Here is a 19,338-nt window from a genome sequence, read left to right on the forward strand (position 1 = left end):
AAACATTCCTTCCTTCGTCCTCCCATCCGAGCACCGGGCGTCCTATAGGAGGAGGAGGAGGAGGAGGAGGAGGTGGTGGAGGTCGGAGGAGGAGGAGGAGGCGTGGAGCGGTCTCCTCATCTCTCCGCTGTCTGGGGTCTCCGTTTCGGCCGTTGGAAAAGGCGTGCGCTAAAATCTCCGGCGTGGAGGAGGAGGAGGAGGAGGAGGAGGAGGGAAAAGTCTCAAAGTTGAGGGATCCTCATGTTCACGTGAGAGGAGGAGAGGATGGAGACTCACTCTTCTTCTTCTTCTTCTTCTTCTTCTTCTTCTTCTTCTTCTTCTGTCTGCCGATCTGCTATCTGTTGCTCTGACGAGCCTTCAGCCCGTCTGATGGAGACTTGTGATGCTCATCCATCCTCCCTCCTTTCCTCCCTCCCTCCTTCCCTCCCTCCTTTCCTCCCTCCCTCCCTCCCTCCACTCAGTACCTCCCTCCTCTGTATATCGACAGGGACGCTCACCAGGGCTGAAAGGGGATGAGAGTGGTACATCTGCTTGTGTGTGTGTTTGTGTGTGTGTGTGTGTGTGTTTGTTTGTGTGTGTGTGTGTGTGTGTTTGTTTGTGTGTGTTTGTGTGTGTGTGTGTGTTTGTTTGTGTGTGTGTGTGTTTGTGTGTGTGTGTGTTAGAGGATGATGAGGGTTAAGCTTCGCTGCAATTGAGTGTCCATCAAGAATCCCCGTGCTGGATGGATGGATTAACCCCTCCTCCTCAGAGAGGAGATGGGGATGTTCTTTTACTGCACACACACACACACACACACACACACACACACACACGAGCAGATCCTGGCTGTTGACACACGTATTATTACAGGTATAAACAACAACAAGAGATCTTCATTTTATTATTGTTTGTAGTTTGTTTTGCACGGTCAGGGAATTTCCCTGCTTCAGTGTGTGTGTGTGTGTGTGTGTGTGAGAGAGTGTGTGTGTGTGTGTGTGTGTGGATGAGCGATGCTGGATGAGAAGCGTGAGAAGAAGAGAAAAAAAGAGAGAGAGAGAGAGCGTGCTCGCTGGGAGAAGTGATGCAGGCAAGAATTCTTGTTTTGGTGACCACGAGAACCCCCCCCCCCCTCTACCCCGATACACACACACACTCACACACACTCACATATACACAAACACCACTCCCACCTCCACCCGGGACGTCACTGCAGAGCAGCAACGGAGTTGCAGTCAATCGTGAGGAAGACAATAATCTCTCCCTCTCTCTCTCTCTCTCTTCTGCTTTCTCTCTCCCCTGTCTCTCTCTCCCTCTCTCTCCCTCTCTATACCTCCCTCTCTCTCTCACTCTCTTCTGCTTTCTCTCTCCCCTGTCTCTCCTTCTCTCTCTCTCCCTCTCTCTACCTCCCTCTCTCTCTCTCCCTCTCTCTCTCTACCTCCCTCTCTCTCTCCCTCTCTCTCTCCCTCTCTATACCTCCCTCTCTCTCTCCCTCTCTCTGTCTCTCTCTCTCTCTCTCCTCTCTCTCTCTCCTCTCTCCTCCTCTCTCTCTCCCTCTCTCTATGTCTCTCTCTCTCTCTCTCTCTCTCTCCCTCTCTATACCTCCCTCTCTCTCTCCCTCTCTTCCTCTCTCTATGTCTCTCTCTCTCCCTCTCTCTCTCTCCCTCTCTCTCCCCTCTCTATCTCTCTCTCTCTCTCTAGTGTCCGGCCCACAGAATTTTGACCTAAGTTCTGCAAATAAAAAGTGAGACAAAAAATGTTTTTCAGCATTTAATTCAGAAAAATACATTTTAAAATAAGTTGATCCTTTAAAAAGGAACTCAACCTCTCCAACGCGGTGAAGCTCAGCTCCGTCTCTGAGGCCCGAGGTCCTCCTGCCTCTGGCTTTTCAAAATAAACTCCCGTTTACAGGAAGCTGTGTTCAGGCAACAAATAAAACCCGTGGTACTGTGTGGTGAAGTGTGGTAAAGTGTGTCTCTGTGTCACGCAGTGCGGAACAAACTCAGCGTTGAATCAAAGTGAGACGGACGTGAAGCGCTGCATATGAAACAACGGGTGTGATGGTAATGCGGCACGCTGCTGACCTTTGACCTCCGGGCTGCATCACGTCAACATTCAGCTCCGCGGGGCAGGTTGTTAGTTTGATTACTAAACATAAATCTCACGTATCAGCAAACAATGCCTTCTTCTCTGGGGCTTACACGTAAACACACACACACACACACACTCTTGTGCTTCTATCTTTGTGAGGACACTCATGGACGTTATGCCTTCCAGAGCCTCTTCCCCGATAACTTTAACCGTCGCCTAACCCGGACCCTCGGGACTGACTGACTGTCACCCCCAGGACTACCACCTCTTCTTCCACCTTCCTCTCTCCTCCTTCTTCCTTCTCCTTTCTCTTCCTCTCCTCCTCTCCTCCCCTCCCCCTCCTCCTCCCTTTGATTGTTGTTTGTCATGTCCAAATGTTGCACCTTCCACCAAAAAAAATTCCTCGTTTGTTTGTGAAAACATTCATTCTTTGGCAATAAACCTGTTTCTGATTCTGATTCTGATTCTGATTCTGAACAGTCCCTCGATGGTCCGTCCCAAAGTGTGCGTCGGCTAAAATGTCCCCACATTACGAACATGTCCTCACTCTGCAGGTCTGAAGCTGTCATTGGTCCTCACAAAGATAGCTGTACAAACATTAACACACACACGCACAGTTGGGATTAATGGCCCTTCATCCACTCTCACGTCATTATCTGTATCCAGCAGCAGCATCAGCATCCATCACCGCCCTGTGGGTGACAACGCCATCTGCTGGCCACACGGCAGTGATGCAACACAGGTCAGTGGTGGTGTTGTTGTTGTTGTTGTTGTTGTTGTTGTTCAGACTCACTGCTGGCTGCAGTCCGACTGGGACGAAGCTCGGCTGTTGCTCCTCGAGGCCCGGCAGCCAGCAGGGGGCATCTCAAAAGAACGAGGAAGCCCCAAAATAAAATATAAATATTGTTTTAGTTTATTGGGAGAAATATTAAAGGAATAGTTCACCCCAAAGCGACCTGTCAATCACCGCTTAGCCCCGCCCTCAAGCAGCACCCCCTGCTTTACGGTCCGTTTGACTCTCAATGGACCTCAATGGCCGCCGATCGAGCTTTTATTGGGCTCTTCTGAGAAGACGTTCAGAAGTATAACGTCATAAGAAAGATTAATAACACAGAGAAGACGAGGAAGCTCTCTGATGAAGGACTCAGGTTGGTCAGATATTCTGGGGGAAGGCCAGAGAAAACCACTTCTGCTCTCAGCAGCTCATTAAACGTGAGCTATTAGAGTCCTGGACACATTGGAGCCGGCGGGTCGGAGTACGAACGCTGTAGAAATACTCCGACGGTGAAAGTGCTGAATTGAAAAAGAAAACGTGGCTGATTATTATTATTTAAGGTCTCACGACTCGTGTAAAGGCAGTCATGTTTTTGGGGGATTGTGTGTTGAATCCTGCAGCCGAGGTCGGACTCTCCTCTCGGGTGTTTTGTTGTTGTTTTGTTTTAAAAAAGTATAAACTCTAAAAGAAAATGACTCGAGGAAGTTTAACGTTCCTCCTCCACAAAGTTAGGGAACTTGAGAGAAAGAGATTTAAAAATGAACGATCAAAGTTAAAGTGGGCCTTTACTACCTTTTAAAAACACTGATCTACACTTCCCATCATGCACTGGGGTCGTTCATTAGACCCTCCATTCAACTCCATCTCCAAGACATTACGAGTGGGATAAAGCATCATAGCTGTGTCACAGCAGCACGACTTGACGTCAGGGAACCTGCAACAGATGGTTTTCATTCAGTTTTATTTTGTGTAGTTTCTGGTGACTGTGGAGTCTCTTTAGTAGAACCTGTTAGCGCCACCATCAGGTCAAAGTGTATATTGCTTTACAGGCCAAACACCTGCAAAGTGAATAGCGTTTCCCATCAGCCTCGGCTGCGTTTCCTTTATTTTAGTACGATATCAAACTTAAAGCTGCAGTGAGAAACTTTCGTTTTGTGTTGATTGTGGCGCCCCCGTGTGGACGTCAGCGGTAGTGTCCACTGAGCACCAGGGTCCCTTTAGGAAACCTCATTTCACTGCAGCAGGGCCGATGACAAGCGTTAAGAATAACTACATTTAAACCTTCTCGTTTTAAGTTTTTCAACTTCAAAGCTTCAGAATTCCCACGTGGGTGTTTACTGGCTCCTAAACATCCAAGTGTCTTCAGCTTGTGTTAACAAGGCTTCTACAAAAACACACATACATATTTTAGTCCACGGATCTAGTTTCCAGGTTTTATTCCTGCTGCACCCTGTAAAATATATATTTTCTGTTTGTAAATGAGTCGAATATAAATCATAGTTTTCAGGAGGACGGAGCTCAATCCATAACAACCCTGATGACATCGCTATGACATCATCTCTATTATTTGCAGTCTTAATGAAACAAATAAGATTTGTCAAAAATTAATTCCGTCACGTGTCTTGAAAACATATACATACATTGTTGTAATTTAGAATATCTCTAAATAATTAAAATAAATATATCCTTAAACGCCCCTTAATGAGCATTGAGGAACTACTAAAATAGTGCAAATAAAACTATAAATATAAACTTGCACTGCAGAAAAGCGACATGGAAGTTGATCCCAGACTGAATATATTCTATAGAGAAATACAGTATATATATATATATATAATTATTATTATATATAATGGGAATAATAATAATACATATATATATATTATTATTATTATTATTCGATATAATGGGAATAATAATATTAATACATTTATATATATTTATTATTATTATTATTTGATATAATGGGAAGAAAAAAATCAGATGTTCAGGTGTAAAAAAATAAAGAATACAAGAATAAAAATAAAAATAAACGCCACAGTCTTCATTTATAGTTCCCATCATCAGCGCTCATAACGCGGTGTTATGAGCGGAGGAGGAGGAGGAGGAGGAGCGGGTGGGGCCTGGCTGGGGAACACAGAGGCAGACTGTGGTCGCTGACCAGGAGAGACTCTCTACTGGCTTTTTATTCTCACTCCGACCGGACCGCATGTCCAACCCGGTGGGGGGTGTGGGGGGAGGGGGGGGTCCAGTCCACCGCGCGCTGCCCGCAGCGAACTGCGCTCATTTCCCCCGAAACCAGCCAGATGGATGCGGAGCTGTCGCTGAGGAGGAGGCGGAGGAGGAGGGAGGACACCGTCGCCTGAGATCTGTATATTTGGTGTGTGTGGCGTTTGTGTTGCTCGGTTAGCCGACTGATGGGAGGCGGCGGCGGGGCCCTTTCTTTATTATAGGGAAGAGATCTCCGCGGTGTTGCTATGTGAAGAGCCGGATCGCGCCCCCACCCCCCCCCCCCCTCCACCCTCCACCCCGTCCCGATTCTTAATTCTCGTTTCGCGATTTCCCCCGAGGAATAAAATTATGAACAACGCGCAAGAAATGTCGCCCGATTTCGTGTTGATGCGCCTGGTTTCCGCGGCCGAGGACGACCGCCTGGACGCGGAAAACGGGAATCTGCCGCCGGGTGGAGGAGGAGGAGTGGTGGTGGCGGGGCTGGAGCTGGGGCTGGGGATGGGGAAGGAGGTCCTGGCTCACAGCGGCGTCAAAGCGGGGTTGGATATTAGCCGAGATCTGACGGCGGGCCTCGAGCATCCCGCCGGCCGCTGGAACAAAGCGCAGCGGAGCGGCGACGGCACCGGGGCCCCGGACTCCGGGGGGCCGGAGAGCCGAGACCCGCTGTCCGCGCCTCCTCCGCCGCAGAGCCCCGCGGAGGCCCAGGGCTTCGACTTCGCCCCCAGCCCCGGCCTCCGGCCTCAGCTGCTGGTCTTCTCCAACATAATGCGCAACGGAGACGCGATTCTGGAACTAGACCGTCGGAACCAGCCGAGGGATGCTCTGGGTTTGGACCGCAGCTCCGGGACCGGCCGCACCGGGCCGGCCGTCAACAACAACAGCCTGAGTCCCGGAGACGTGGAGCGGACGTGGGGAGCGCATCCGCCGGTCGTCACCGCGGATATGCATGGAGCCGCGGAGCTCTGCCGCCGGCACCGACTCATCACCACCCCGCCCGAGTGGCCCCTGTTGACGGAGAGGTCCGACCCGCTCGCAGTGATGGACTCCCAGTGGGGGTGCGCCTCCAGGGACCGGGAAGGAGCCGTGTTCGAGCTGGCGCGGCGGTTCGGGGAGCTCGGGGTCGGCGCGGTGCCCAAGATGCTCCTCAAGGCGAGGGAGCTCCCGCAGTGTTCGTGTCAGGGTGCACACCGGCCGGCGGGAGGGGGAGTGGAGCCCCGGGATGACCCGACGGAGACCAGCGATGCTCTGTTGGTCCTGGAGGGACTCGAGACCGGTGACGTGGCCGGCCTGGCCATGGACGAGTGCCCGGAGGGAGAACCGGACGATGAGCACGGACGCCGCGAGTTTCTACTCCACCGGAAACGGGAGATAGTTCAGAAGATGTCCGGGGCTTTCTCCATCAGCAGCTTCCAGGGGGAGCTGAGGAGGCAGGTGGAGGGGGCCGAGGCGGCGGCGCACCTGCAGGGCGCGCAGGTGTGCAGCCTCCACGGGACGCAGGTAAGCTCCAGGGATCCAGAGGTCGTCGCCCCGGTTTCGGCCGCCACGTCTCAGTCGCACACGCCGGTCCAGAGCGCGCCGTGGGCCGCGAGCCCGGACCCGAGCCAGGCGTCGACCCCCCGGAGGCGGCCGGAGCGGTGCGCCAGCGCGCCGCGGACCCCCACCGGGTGGTTCGCGGGCGGGGAGAAGACGCTCAAAGTGCCGGCGAAGTCCAAAAAGGGCTCGTTGAAGATCCGCCTGAGCAAACTGTTCCGGACTAAAAGCTGCAGCGGCTCCAACCACCTGCTGGACAAGAGGCCCTCCGCCACCTACTCGGTGTCTTCGGCCGGGAGTCTGGTGGACATGGCGGGCACCGGCGGGGCGGAGCAGGACGCGGACAGGTGAGCGGCTGGAAGCCACGTGGGGGGCAACAAGGCCGAGATGTGTGTGTGTGTGTGTGTGTGTGTGTGTGCGTGTGTTTGTGTGTGTGTCCCTTCATGAGTTTCCTTTGTTGTGTTCAGATTTCTTTTTAAATCTGAATCCCCCAAAATGTGAGTCCATTAAGGGAACACTCAGTGGGTCAATAGGTCAGAGGGAAGATAAACGTTTCATGTTCCATGAACACATCAGAGTCCTGACCATCAGTAGAGGCAGAGAGGTTTCTATTGTCACCCTCTATATCTCAGTATGATTAGAAAACAACAACAAAGCTTCAGAAGTCTTGACCTCCAGAGCATGAACAGAAAAAAAGAAGAAGAAAAAAAGCTGCAGGACCCAAAACTGCTTATACAGAAATATATATATATACATATATATATATGTATTTATTTATATTTATATATATATAAATACATTTATATGTATATGTATATATGTAAATATATATATATAAATACATATACAGGACTGTCTCAGAAAATTAGAATATTGTGATGAAGTTCTTTATTTTCTGTAATGCAATTTAAAAAACAAAAATGTCATGCATTCTGGATTCATTACAAATCAACTGAAATATTGCAAGCCTTTTATTCTGATTTATTGCTGATTATGGCTTACAGCTTAAGAAAACTCAAATATCCTATCTCTAAATATTAGAATATCATGAAAAAGTATACTAGTAGGGTATTAAACAAATCACTTGAATTGTCTAATTAACTCGAAACACCTGCAAGGGTTTCCTGAGCCTTGACAAACACTCAGCTGTTATAAATCTTTTTTTACTTGGTCTGAGGAAATATTAAAATTTTATGAGATAGGATTTTAGAGTTTTCTTAAGCTGTAAGCCATAATCAGCAATATTAAAAGAATAAAAGGCTTGCAATATTTCAGTTGATTTGTAATGAATCCAGAATGCATGACATTTTTGTTTTTAAATATGTATATATAAATAAATACATATATATGTATATATATGTATATGTATATATAAAACAACTGAGCCTTGACAAACAATAACATATTTTTTTTTATATGTATATGTATATTGTAAATAAAGAATTATCAATAAAATATTTCTGAGACAGTCCTGTACATATATATGTATATATCAAAACAAGATTGTTCTTAACCTCTGCAGCGACTAACAGCTCTTCTTCTCTGCTCTCTAACACTCTTCTTCTTCTTCTTCTTCGTCTTCGTCTTCATCTTCGTCTTCATCTTCTTCTCTGCTTCTGCATGTCTTGATGTCCACAGCCGGCCCAGACTGACCCGGGCCCACAGTGCCTTCTCTCCCGCCTCCCTCGTCGCCTCCCTCTCTGCTTTCACTGGTAAGAGCCGCTCGCTGCTTCCTTCCTTCCTTTCCTTCTTTCCTTGGTGTCATGTCGACACGCGAGACTCCTCTTGAAACTCATCGTGATTATCAGAAACACCTTATTTTACTTTTACTGGTGGTTCATTCAATGTACTTCAATGTACTTGCAGAAATATACATAACAGCAAAGAACAAGCACAAAAAGCCAGAAGAATTGACAGGAATATTATGTACACAAGTCATATATTACATATTATATATATATATATATATATTAAATACATTATATTTAATCTATATTATAAATATAATATATATATATATATTATAAATATAATATATATTTATTAAATGTATTACATATATATATATATATGATTTATATATTTGATATATATTAAATATATTATATATATATTTATATATACGCTACAATAACCAACAATAAAACTAAATGTCCGTTCCTTGTTTTATCCAAATCCCCTTCATAACTCACTGAAATAGTAATATATTTTATTTCTATGGTGCTTTTAAGGTACTTAAAGGCTCTTTACATGAAAACAGAAAGAATAGAAGCGACAACAACGTACACAAGAAAGAATAAACAAACAAAACAATAACATACGAACGAGCACCACAGCAGATTTAAATAAACGAGGGAAATAGACTTGGACTAGGTCTACAGTCTGGTGGACTAGGTCTACAGTCTGGTGGACTGGGTCTACAGTCTGGTGGACTAGGTCTACAGTCTGATGGACTGGGTCTACAGTCATGGTGGACTAGGTCTACAGTCTGGTGGACTGGGTCTACAGTCTGGTGGACTAGGTCTACAGTCTGGTGGACTGGGTCTACAGTCTGGTGGACTGGGTCTACAGTCATGGTGGACTAGGTCTACAGTCTGGTGGACTGGGTCTACAGTCTGGTGGACTAGGTCTACAGTCTGATGGACTGGGTCTACAGTCTGGTGGACTGGGTCTTCAGTCTGGTGGACTGGGTCTACAGTCTGGTGGACTAGGTCTACAGTCTGGTGGACTAGGTCTACAGTCTGGTGGACTGGGTCTTCAGTCTGGTGGACTAGGTCTACAGTCTGGTGGACTGGGTCTACAGTCTGGTGGACTGGGTCTACAGTCTGATGGACTAGGTCTACAGTCTGGTGGACTGGGTCTTCAGTCTGGTGGACTAGGTCTACAGTCTGGTGGACTAGGTCTACAGTCTGGTGGACTAGGTCTACAGTCTGGTGGACTGGGTCTACAGTCTGGTGGACTAGGTCTACAGTCTGGTGGACTGGGTCTACAGTCTGGTGGACTGGGTCTACAGTCTGATGGACTAGGTCTACAGTCTGGTGGACTGGGTCTTCAGTCTGGTGGACTAGGTCTACAGTCTGGTGGACTGGGTCTTCAGTCTGGTGGACTAGGTCTACAGTCTGGTGGACTGGGTCTTCAGTCTGGTGGACTAGGTCTACAGTCTGGTGGACTAGGTCTACAGTCTGGTGGACTGGGTCTTCAGTCTGGTGGACTAGGTCTACAGTCTGGTGGACTGGGTCTTCAGTCTGGTGGACTAGGTCTACAGTCTGGTGGACTGGGTCTACAGTCTGGTGGACTAGGTCTACAGTCTGGTGGACTGGGTCTTCAGTCTGGTGGACTAGGTCTACAGTCTGGTGGACTGGGTCTTCAGTCTGGTGGACTAGGTCTACAGTCTGGTGGACTGGGTCTACAGTCTGGTGGACTAGGTCTACAGGGGACTGGGTCTACAGTCTGGTGGACTAGGTCTGTAGTCACACACACACACACACACATACACTCCTGCTGCCCGTAATGCCCTCTCTCTCCTCCAGGGGAGACGGTGTCCCTGGTGGACGTGGACATCTCGCGGCGAGGAGCGAACACGCCACATCCTCCCACGCCTCCGCCCCCCCCACGCAGGAGCCTCAGCTTGTTAGGTACCTCCTCCTCCTTCTTCTTCTTCTTCTTCTTCTTCTTCTCCTCCTCCTCCTCCTCCTCCTCCTTCTTCTTCTTCTCCTCCTTCTTCTTCTTCTTCTCCTCCTCCTCGTTCTACTTCTTCTTCTTCTTCTTCTCCTTCTTCTTCTTCTTATCCTCCTCCTTCTTCTTCTTCTACTTATTGTTCTTCTCCTTCTTCTGCTTCTTCTACTACTTATTGTTCTTCTTCTTCTTCTTAATCTGATTACTTCCTCTTGTAAAGGTCAGATTCAATGTAACATCTGATAGCAGAAGGTCACATTGATGAGGTCACCATCTTTCACCTCTTTGTTGTTTTTGTATAAACAACAAGACGATCGCACGAATATGAGCCGAGTTAATGTGACCCCTCCTGGTCTCAGGGGCCTCATGATGTCTGTGACCCCTCATGACCTCTTCTCTCTGGGGTCATGACCCCTCAGTGACCTCTTCTCTCTGGGGTCATGACCCCTCCAGTGACCTCTTCTCTCTGGGGTCATGACCCCTCCAGTGACCTCTTCTCTCTGGGGTCCGGCGGAGTAATTTGGGGCCTCCTGTGAGCTGCTGTGTGTGTGTGTGTGTGCGTGAGTGTGTATGCGTGTGTGTGTATGCGTGAGAGTGCATGTGTGTGTCTGCATGTGTGTATGTGTGTGTGTGTGTGTGAATGGTGATGAAGGAACACGTTACCAAGGCAACACTGATGTGTTTATTCGGCTCAGAGGAAGAAGAAACGCTCGCTGTTGGTTTTTGGTCTTTTTAAACAAAACAAACAAATAAAATAAAAGAGGAACATATGTATTGTTCCATCTGAAGAACGAGGTGAAGTCTTTTAATTTGGCGGTTTGAGGCTCCCTGTCTGATGGTGCTGAACAACTCGATCCCTTCTTCCTTGTCTCCTTTGTTTATCTTTCCTTCCCTTTGTTCCTTTTCTCTCTGTCCTACCTCCTTCCTTCCCCCATCTCCAACGCTGCCTTTCCTTCCTTTCTTCCTTCCTTCCTTCCTTCCTTTCTTCTTTCCTTCCTTCCTTCCTGTACTTTCTTTGTCATTGTATCGCCCTTAATTCTCTCCTACTCTTGTTTCCACCCTTCCTTCACTCCTTCCTTTCCACATTGCTTTCTCCTTTACTTCCTGTCCCACCTCCTTCCGTCCGTCCCACACTTCCTTTCTTCCTCCCTTCCCCCCTTCCTTCCTTCCCTTCATTTCCTCCTTCCCTCCCTTGCATCCCCCTCCTCTCCTGCTCTTGTTTCCTTCCTCCCTCCCTTCCTTTCCTTCCTGTCCTTCCTCCAGATGACATAGCCGGGCCTCAGCCTGGGCCTTTCCTAGTGAGTGTCATGGGCGCCTCCCTGCAGTCCCTCCCCCTGCCTCTCCCTCCTCCTCCTCCTCCCTCCCACGCCACCATCCAGCACAGCCTCAGCCTCAATGGTAAGACGTTTTGGTTGAATCCGCCGCTTCCTGGCTGAGCAGGAAGTGGGCGTCGGCCTAATGGAGCAAAAGGAAGCAGCCCGAGTCTCCGTGGTCAAAACTGGTCTTCCCACCTTTTTAATGTCCTCTGACGTTCTTCCTCTGGTTTAGACACCTTCCTCCGGGCCCTCCCTCATTCCACCCCGTCGCCGGCGGATGCTCCTCCCCCTTCCAGACATGCCCCGCCCCCCATGCTGTGTGCCCTGCGCCGGTCCGAAGCGAGCAACTTCACCGCCAGTCTGAGAGAACTAGAGAAGGTAAGAACCCCACTTCTTTTTTAATAACACATAGTTATTATTTTCTTGATGATGTGATTTAATTCATTCATATATTATGTATATATATATATATATAAATGTATTTATATACAGTATATTTATATATATATATATTTATATATTATTTGTATTTATTTAAATATATGTATAATATACAGGACTGTCTCAGAAAATTAGAATATTTTGATAAAGTTCTTTATTTTCTGTAATGCAATTAAAAAAACAAAAATGTCATGCATTCTGGATTCATTACAAATCAACTGAAATATTGCAAGCCTTTTATTTATTTTTATATTGCTGATTATGGCTTACAGCTTAAGAAAACTCTAAAATCCTATCTCATAAAATTTTAATATTTCCTCAGACCAAGTAAAAAAAAAGATTTATAACAGCTGAGTGTTTGTCAAGGCTCAGGAAACCCTTGCAGGTGTTTCGAGTTAATTAGACAATTCAAGTGATTTGTTTAATACCCTACTAGTATACTTTTTCATGATATTCTAATATTTAGAGATAGGATATTTGAGTTTTCTTAAGCTGTAAGCCATAATCAGCAATAAATCAGAATAAAAGGCTTGCAATATTTCAGTTGATTTGTAATGAATCCAGAATGCATGACATTTTTGTTTTTTTAATTGCATTACAGAAAATAAAGAACTTCATCACAATATTCTAATTTTCTGAGACAGTCCTGTATACATATGTATAATGTATATATAATATTTATTTATTATATCAATTTATGTATATAACATATATATAATATATATAATATTTATATATGAATATATATATTTAGAAATATATATTATATATAGAAATATATATATTTTTATTTTATATATATTATATGTCTTTTAAATGGTAATGGAATTATTTTTCACATTTAATTTAATAAAACATGTTAATGAATTGCATTTAGATTAAAAATATCATCTAAATTCTCAATTGTTTGTTTGGTCTAAAACAGAAAGATAGTCAGTTTGATATCCGTTCTACAATATTTTATTATATAAAAATATATTTTCTTCTCTAATGATAGCATTTGGTCTTTTAAATTCACGAACGAGCTCATTTGACGATGTATCGCTTCCTAACTTTTGACCAATGGGCTTGCACGTTGAAGGACCCGCCCCCTCTACATCCAGAGGCCCAATCACGATCCCCTCACTCTTTCTGAGGTTATGCATTTCTGCAGACTTTTGCCTCGGGGAATTACCCACAATTCATAGCAATGTGAAGTCGAACAGGGATTTTTTTTTAAAAGCAATACGTGGGCGTAAGAGACTAACGCCTAAACATTAAGAATTAAAGATGCAACATGAAACACATGTAAGCATCACACAGTTACGCACGGAGAAACATTTTCCGAGGTTGTCATGTAACGTGACAGTTCACAGGCGCCGTCGCGTCCGTGGTTTTCTCTCGCGCGGGTTCACTGACGGTCTCCTCGGTCTGTCCCCAGTGTGGCTGGTACTGGGGTCCGATGAACTGGGAGGACGCCGAGATGAAGCTGAAGGGGAAGCCGGACGGATCCTTCCTGGTCCGGGACAGCTCGGACCCCCGGTACATCCTGAGCCTCAGCTTCAGGTCGCAGGGGGTCACACACCACACACGCATGGAGCACTACCGGGGTGAGACACACACACACACACACACACACACACACACACACATAAACACACACACACACGCATGGAGCACTAACACTAATGTGTTTTTAAATGCCACGTGTCTCCAGGGACGTTCAGCTTGTGGTGTCACCCGAAGTTTGAGGACCGCTGCCACTCGGTGGTGGAGTTCATCGAGCGAGCCATCATGCACTCCAAGAACGGAAAATTCCTCTACTTCCTCCGCTCCAGAGTCCCAGGTAAAGAAATATGGGTCATATATGATATATATATTTCAAGAAATATATATATATATATATCATTAATATCATATATATATATATATATAAAGAAATATATATATCATATATATCATATATATTATATATGTATATATTATATCTTTATATATATATATTTATATATAAAGATACATAGATATATTAATATATGTATTTAAAGATATATAATATATACATACACATTTATTTACTTATTTACATTTACTTACACATATATTCACATATATATATATGTATATATATAATTTTAAAATAAAATATATTATATATATATATTTATTTATATATGTGTGTATATATATATACATACATATATATAGAATATATATATGCACACATATATATAATATATATATATATATAATATATATATATATATATATATATGCATGCAGCCCCTGAGCAGATACAAAATGGATGTGGGCTGCCCCTTAGTGAGAAGTGCCTTGAGAGACTCAGCCTGTATGTCTGCCTTTTTACTATAGACACCACATATAGAGAAACATGTTAGTCAACCATGTGTGTGTGTGTGTGTGTGTTGCAGGGCTTCCTCCCACCCCGGTCCAGCTGCTGTATCCCGTGTCTCGCTTCAGCAACGTGAAGTCGCTGCAACACCTCTGTCGCTTCTGCATCCGGCAAATGGTCCGCATCGACCACATCCAGGAGCTTCCTCTGCCCAGGTGCTCCAAACTATTCAGAAACAAACTGCACATCCAACGATGACGTCCGAGGGCTTTGGGTCTCGCTCTGTGGCATCAAACACAAGATTAAATCACAATCCTTTAACACAGGGACGCCTGGCCGATCGCTGACTTTTGGTTTCCCCCCTGCGTTTTGTATCCACTTCTCTCCAGACCGCTAATATCCTACCTGAGTAAGTTTTATTACTACGACCCAGAGGAGGAGACGTACCTGTCAATCAAGAGCATCCGGAAGGTGGTGGGAGCGGCGCAGGAGGCCGAGTCGCAGACGTAGCAGCAGACGTAGCAGCAGAGATCTTCTCAGCTCAAGTGAGTGTGGGTTGGGTGTGTGTGTATATATATATATAGATATATATATATATATATATCTATATATATAGATATATATATATATATACTTCTGGTCATATAGAAGATGCTTCATGTGTTCAAGCTGCATTCTCTCTCCTGACCACCAGGGGGCTTCTCTGGTTGTATAGAAGTCTATCATGACTCTACTTCTGTCTTGATGTATTCCCTCAGTAAACATTGTAAACATGAGTTTATGTCTCAGTCTCTAGTTTCAAGTCTTCTTCTAGACAGCATGATGTCATCATTTCGTACATTATGGTTGTATAGAGTCACACAGACTATCAGGGGGTGCTTAAGGGGCGGGGCTACAGGGTGATTGACACTTCTGCTCATTGGTTGCACAATAAACCAAGATGGCGGACTCACGGCTCCAAAATGTGATATTGGCTCCGCCCACTTCTCATATTCAGTCTATGGGCGAAAGGGAAAAGAGTTAATCATGTGACCACAACGATGGATTCCTATAAAATGTCCTCCGCGGCTTTAACTCTGCTCCGTGTCTCTAGGTTTCTGTGTGGAGGACTGGTCTGCACTGGTCTGCACTGGTCTGCACTGGTCTGCACTGGTCTGCCAGTCTTCCAGCATCAGCCAATCAGAGTCCCTGGATGCTCCTGTGTGTCCAGCTGGACTCGGATGGACCCGCCTCTCTCTCTCTCTCTCTCTCTTTGACCCGGACTAACACCAAGAGGGGGCGAGTGTTTGCAGCCGGACACGAGACATTCAGGTGCAGAGGACTCGGCCCCGTCTTCAGAGCGCCCGCTGAGAGGTTCTCGCCCGCCAGGCGGGTTTGGAAAACAAAAATGGAGAATTATGAACTCGGATTTTGAACACTTTTTTCCCCCGTAGCTCCTGAACTGGACTTTTAAAACACGCGACGCGCCGGTCGATTTGTACAACTGTTGTTTGCCGCCGTTTCGTCGTTCCCGTTGTTTTCCTCCCGCTCAGAACGCGGCGTCGTGGATTACAAGTCGCCCTCGGGAGAGATGTACACACACAGGAGGGCGGCCGGCGCCATGTCGGGGGACCGATTGTCTCATTTTTGGGATACGCGATTCGGTTTTTTTTTCTCTGGAAATAACTACATTTTAATATTAGCCAAAATGCTAACGGCCTGCAAATGTATATTAGACATATCAGGGTTTAAATTAAATTAAATGCTCAATTTTATTTCTCTATTTTCCTTGTTTTGCACTTAAACATCTCCTCCTTTTGGTATTTTTACCCTAATTGTTCGAGATGAGGATTACTGGCTAGCGAGACGGCGTGTTTTGCTTCGCCTCAACCCGCTCGTGGTGATGTGGGTGGCGGTTCAGGCCGGCTGGGCTTCAGGCCACGCCCACATCAGTGATGTCACACGAGGCGTTATCTTGTTGAGCTTTCTAATGGGAATCACCAGCTGCCACATTGTAGCCAGATGTGCAACATCTTAGAAAGTTTCCCGCCCACAGATGTCAACGTTTCTTTTCCCTCTTTGACGTCATAGAGATGCTAACGCTAACGGAATGCTAACGGAGCGCTAACGGAGCGCTAACGCAACGCCTTCAGCTCGCTAAAAACATGAGATTTCCACACTTTGAAACACTTTTCTTTTCAGCAACAGGAGTGCTTTCAATTTAATGAAACTAAAACTATAACTAAAATGATGACGGGGGGGGGGGGGGGGAGTTAGCCAGATGTAGTCGAACATCCCGCTGCGCTTCACATGCGATGAATTCTTTTCAGAGATTAGTCGTCGTTAGCCTCGCAGCGGAGGACATTTCTCTGGCATGCAGTGGATGCTTTGGGTATTGCACACAGCGTCAGTGGAGGGGCCTCGGCTCCCCTCCAGGGTGGGCGGGTCTCCGTTGCTCTGCGTCTTCATGGCGTTCCTACGAATGTCACCGAAATCTTTTATTCCGGGAGGCGGTCGCGGTTCCTTCCTCCTCTCTTGATGTCACTCCTCTAACATGGTGGATTGTACCTTTAGTTGTTCATTCAACACTCTCCCCAAACACATGACCGCTATTCAGTGGAAAACACAAAGAACACAGAAGAAGACCCGCGTCCTGTTTGTGTCTCTGCCAACAAATTCACATCCTCTGCACTGTAGTATTGCAGTGATTTTCCTACATTTCCCATGATGCCCCTGGACGACCTTTAGACGAGCGCCGGTGCTCGTAGCGTGACACGTCCCGGAGCCGCATTGCATTCTGGTCCATCGAGGCTCCCGTCGCTGTAGATCTGTTGCTCTGTGACGTGATCTCCACACATATATTTGCCGTTTACGGGGAAAAATACACCAAAGAAAGAAAGAAAAAACATCCCCAAAAATGCAATTTACAAAACAAATTGCTCACATTAATAACTGTTTTATTCCAAACGGCACATTTGGGAATTAAAGGCAAAATAATGCAGAATGGGAACGATGTCACTTTCTCTGTAATGTCACTTTTCCTTTCTTTCGTCATCGTAGTCCTCCTGACTGCACTTGTTCGGACAGGAAGTCTTACAACAATAAAAGCTTCTACGTTTAGTTTGTCATGGCAACAGAAGAGAACAATAAACTAATGTGGAGTTCACGCGCAACAACAACAGTTCTCTGAATTTGGCGCGACTGTATGGGGAAGTCCGCTTCGGGCCTCCGTTACCCACAATGCCCCCTGCCTCACAGTGTGTATATCTGCCATGACTCGTCTCTCTCTCTACCTGTCGGTTTAATTTGTTGAAATGCCCAGGTGTGTTTCTGCTGAAGCTGGCTACTGGCTCAGTGTTTTCAGTAAGAAATAATAATAATAAAAAGAATAAGAAGAAAAAATACAACAGGTGTGTGTGTGGCATCGTTTTGTTGTTGTTGTTTTATTTATATTTTGTTGAATTTGTAAAGAAGATTGATGTTGCAGTTTCAAGCTTTCATAATTATATTACAATAAGAAAAAAAGGCAATATCATGAAGGACAGGATTTTTGAATTATTTAGATATCTGGATTTCTTTCACATTTATTGAGTTGTTTTGTTTTTTATTCTCAGGACGTGGCCTCGCTCAGCGTACAGATGGTTTTCTATCGAGTGATGAACGCATGAACGAGTCTCTGCTTGGGTCACCGCGATGACCGTCTCCATGGCAACTAAACAAACGCATCACCATGTGGTTGAAAGCCTCAGGAACAAACAGGAAGTCGGACTTCGTGATGAGCTTCTCTTTCTTTTTTTGTCTCGCTGCTTTTTTTCAATTTCAAGAATTCACCTTCAAGTTCAAGTGGAATGTTTTATGTGGCCATAAAAGCAGAAACACTCGATTCATCTAAAAGAAGACTTCAAAAACAGACGAGGTTAAATTATTATATATTTAGTTAGAGAGAGAGAGACGGGCTGGTTTCTGCACGGCGGAGCCACTTTAAATGTTTAATTTCTTTGACGCCAGCCGAAGCTCGTTAGGAGGAGGAGGAGGAGGAGGAGGAGGAGGAGGAGAAGAAGAAGAAGAAGAGATATCCCAGTTAAATTATGCAGCTCTTTTCTCTATGAGACTCCACAGAAGAGCCTGGGGAGCCGGCGAGAGACAGAATATCTTCCTCCTCCTCCTCCTCTTCCTTTGAGGTGAAGAGGGAGGGGGAAAAGGCTTCAGAGCTAAAAGCAGGACTCTCGATTGCAGAGCATGATGGAGATGAGCGGATGAGGGAAAACACACACGACAGTGTGGTAAATAAGGTCAAGTGCACTCCGGGAGGAGGAGTGTGTGTGTATCCTCCACTCCTCCTCCGAGGGGAAACACTGTACATGTGTCCTCCTCTACATGTGAAAGCATTAATGACTTTACGGAGGATGATTGTTTTTACACATAAAATAAGAAACTGTTTTGAAGACGGGAAAAAATGAATGGTTAATTTTATTTTTAATGTAAAAAACATTTCACGGCTCCCGCTCCACACATTTGAGGATTTACTCTCCTTTTCTCTTTACTACATTTGTTGTTTGTTTGTTTAATTATTCGTAATAATGTCGAGGTTTGGATTGCAAAACAAATATTATGAACTTACTTTGGGCTTTTCCCACTAGTTTCCCGAATTAAAAACAATCAATTGATTGATGGAGAACATGTGTAATCCATAATGGAAATAAAACTCAGTTAAGAGCTTCATATGAGTTCCACCACCTACAACAGTACAATCCAGTTTAACTATATAATATACAACTATAAGAGCAGGGTGGCATTTTACTGGCTATATTTACATATTTCTAAATAAGTAGCAGAGTATTTCTTACAGTATGAGTCCTGTTATTTAGGCAAAGTGAAGAATCTGAAAGACTTGCACGTGCACCTGTATGACTTTTTGTTTTCTAAGAACACGCCTGCGCACTAATTACCTCCAGCTCATTAACAGGCCAATTAGTGCATATTGTTGCAGC

The 19,338-nt window shown here is 45.5% G+C and overlaps 1 protein-coding gene across 2 annotated transcripts; it reads left to right on the forward strand.

The window, feature by feature from the left end:
- The first annotated feature begins 5,143 nt into the window (after positions 1-5,143).
- socs7 (suppressor of cytokine signaling 7) lies at positions 5,144-17,754 on the forward strand. Of its 2 annotated transcripts, XM_056408382.1 has the most exons (10): positions 5,144-6,951; positions 8,243-8,316; positions 10,135-10,239; positions 11,543-11,677; positions 11,828-11,973; positions 13,457-13,625; positions 13,733-13,861; positions 14,448-14,583; positions 14,758-14,913; positions 15,462-17,754. In XM_056408382.1, exons 1-9 carry the CDS (start codon positions 5,423-5,425, stop codon positions 14,876-14,878), a joined length of 2,544 nt encoding a protein of 847 aa, XP_056264357.1. In that variant the 5' UTR covers positions 5,144-5,422; the 3' UTR covers positions 14,879-14,913; positions 15,462-17,754. The 2 variants fall into 2 exon arrangements, with proteins under 2 accessions (XP_056264357.1, XP_056264358.1); XM_056408383.1 differs by lacking the exon at positions 11,543-11,677.
- Positions 17,755-19,338: the final 1,584 nt, after the last annotated feature.

This window comes from Pseudoliparis swirei, chromosome 24 (assembly GCF_029220125.1).
Source record: "Pseudoliparis swirei isolate HS2019 ecotype Mariana Trench chromosome 24, NWPU_hadal_v1, whole genome shotgun sequence".
NCBI lineage: Eukaryota > Metazoa > Chordata > Actinopteri > Perciformes > Liparidae > Pseudoliparis > Pseudoliparis swirei.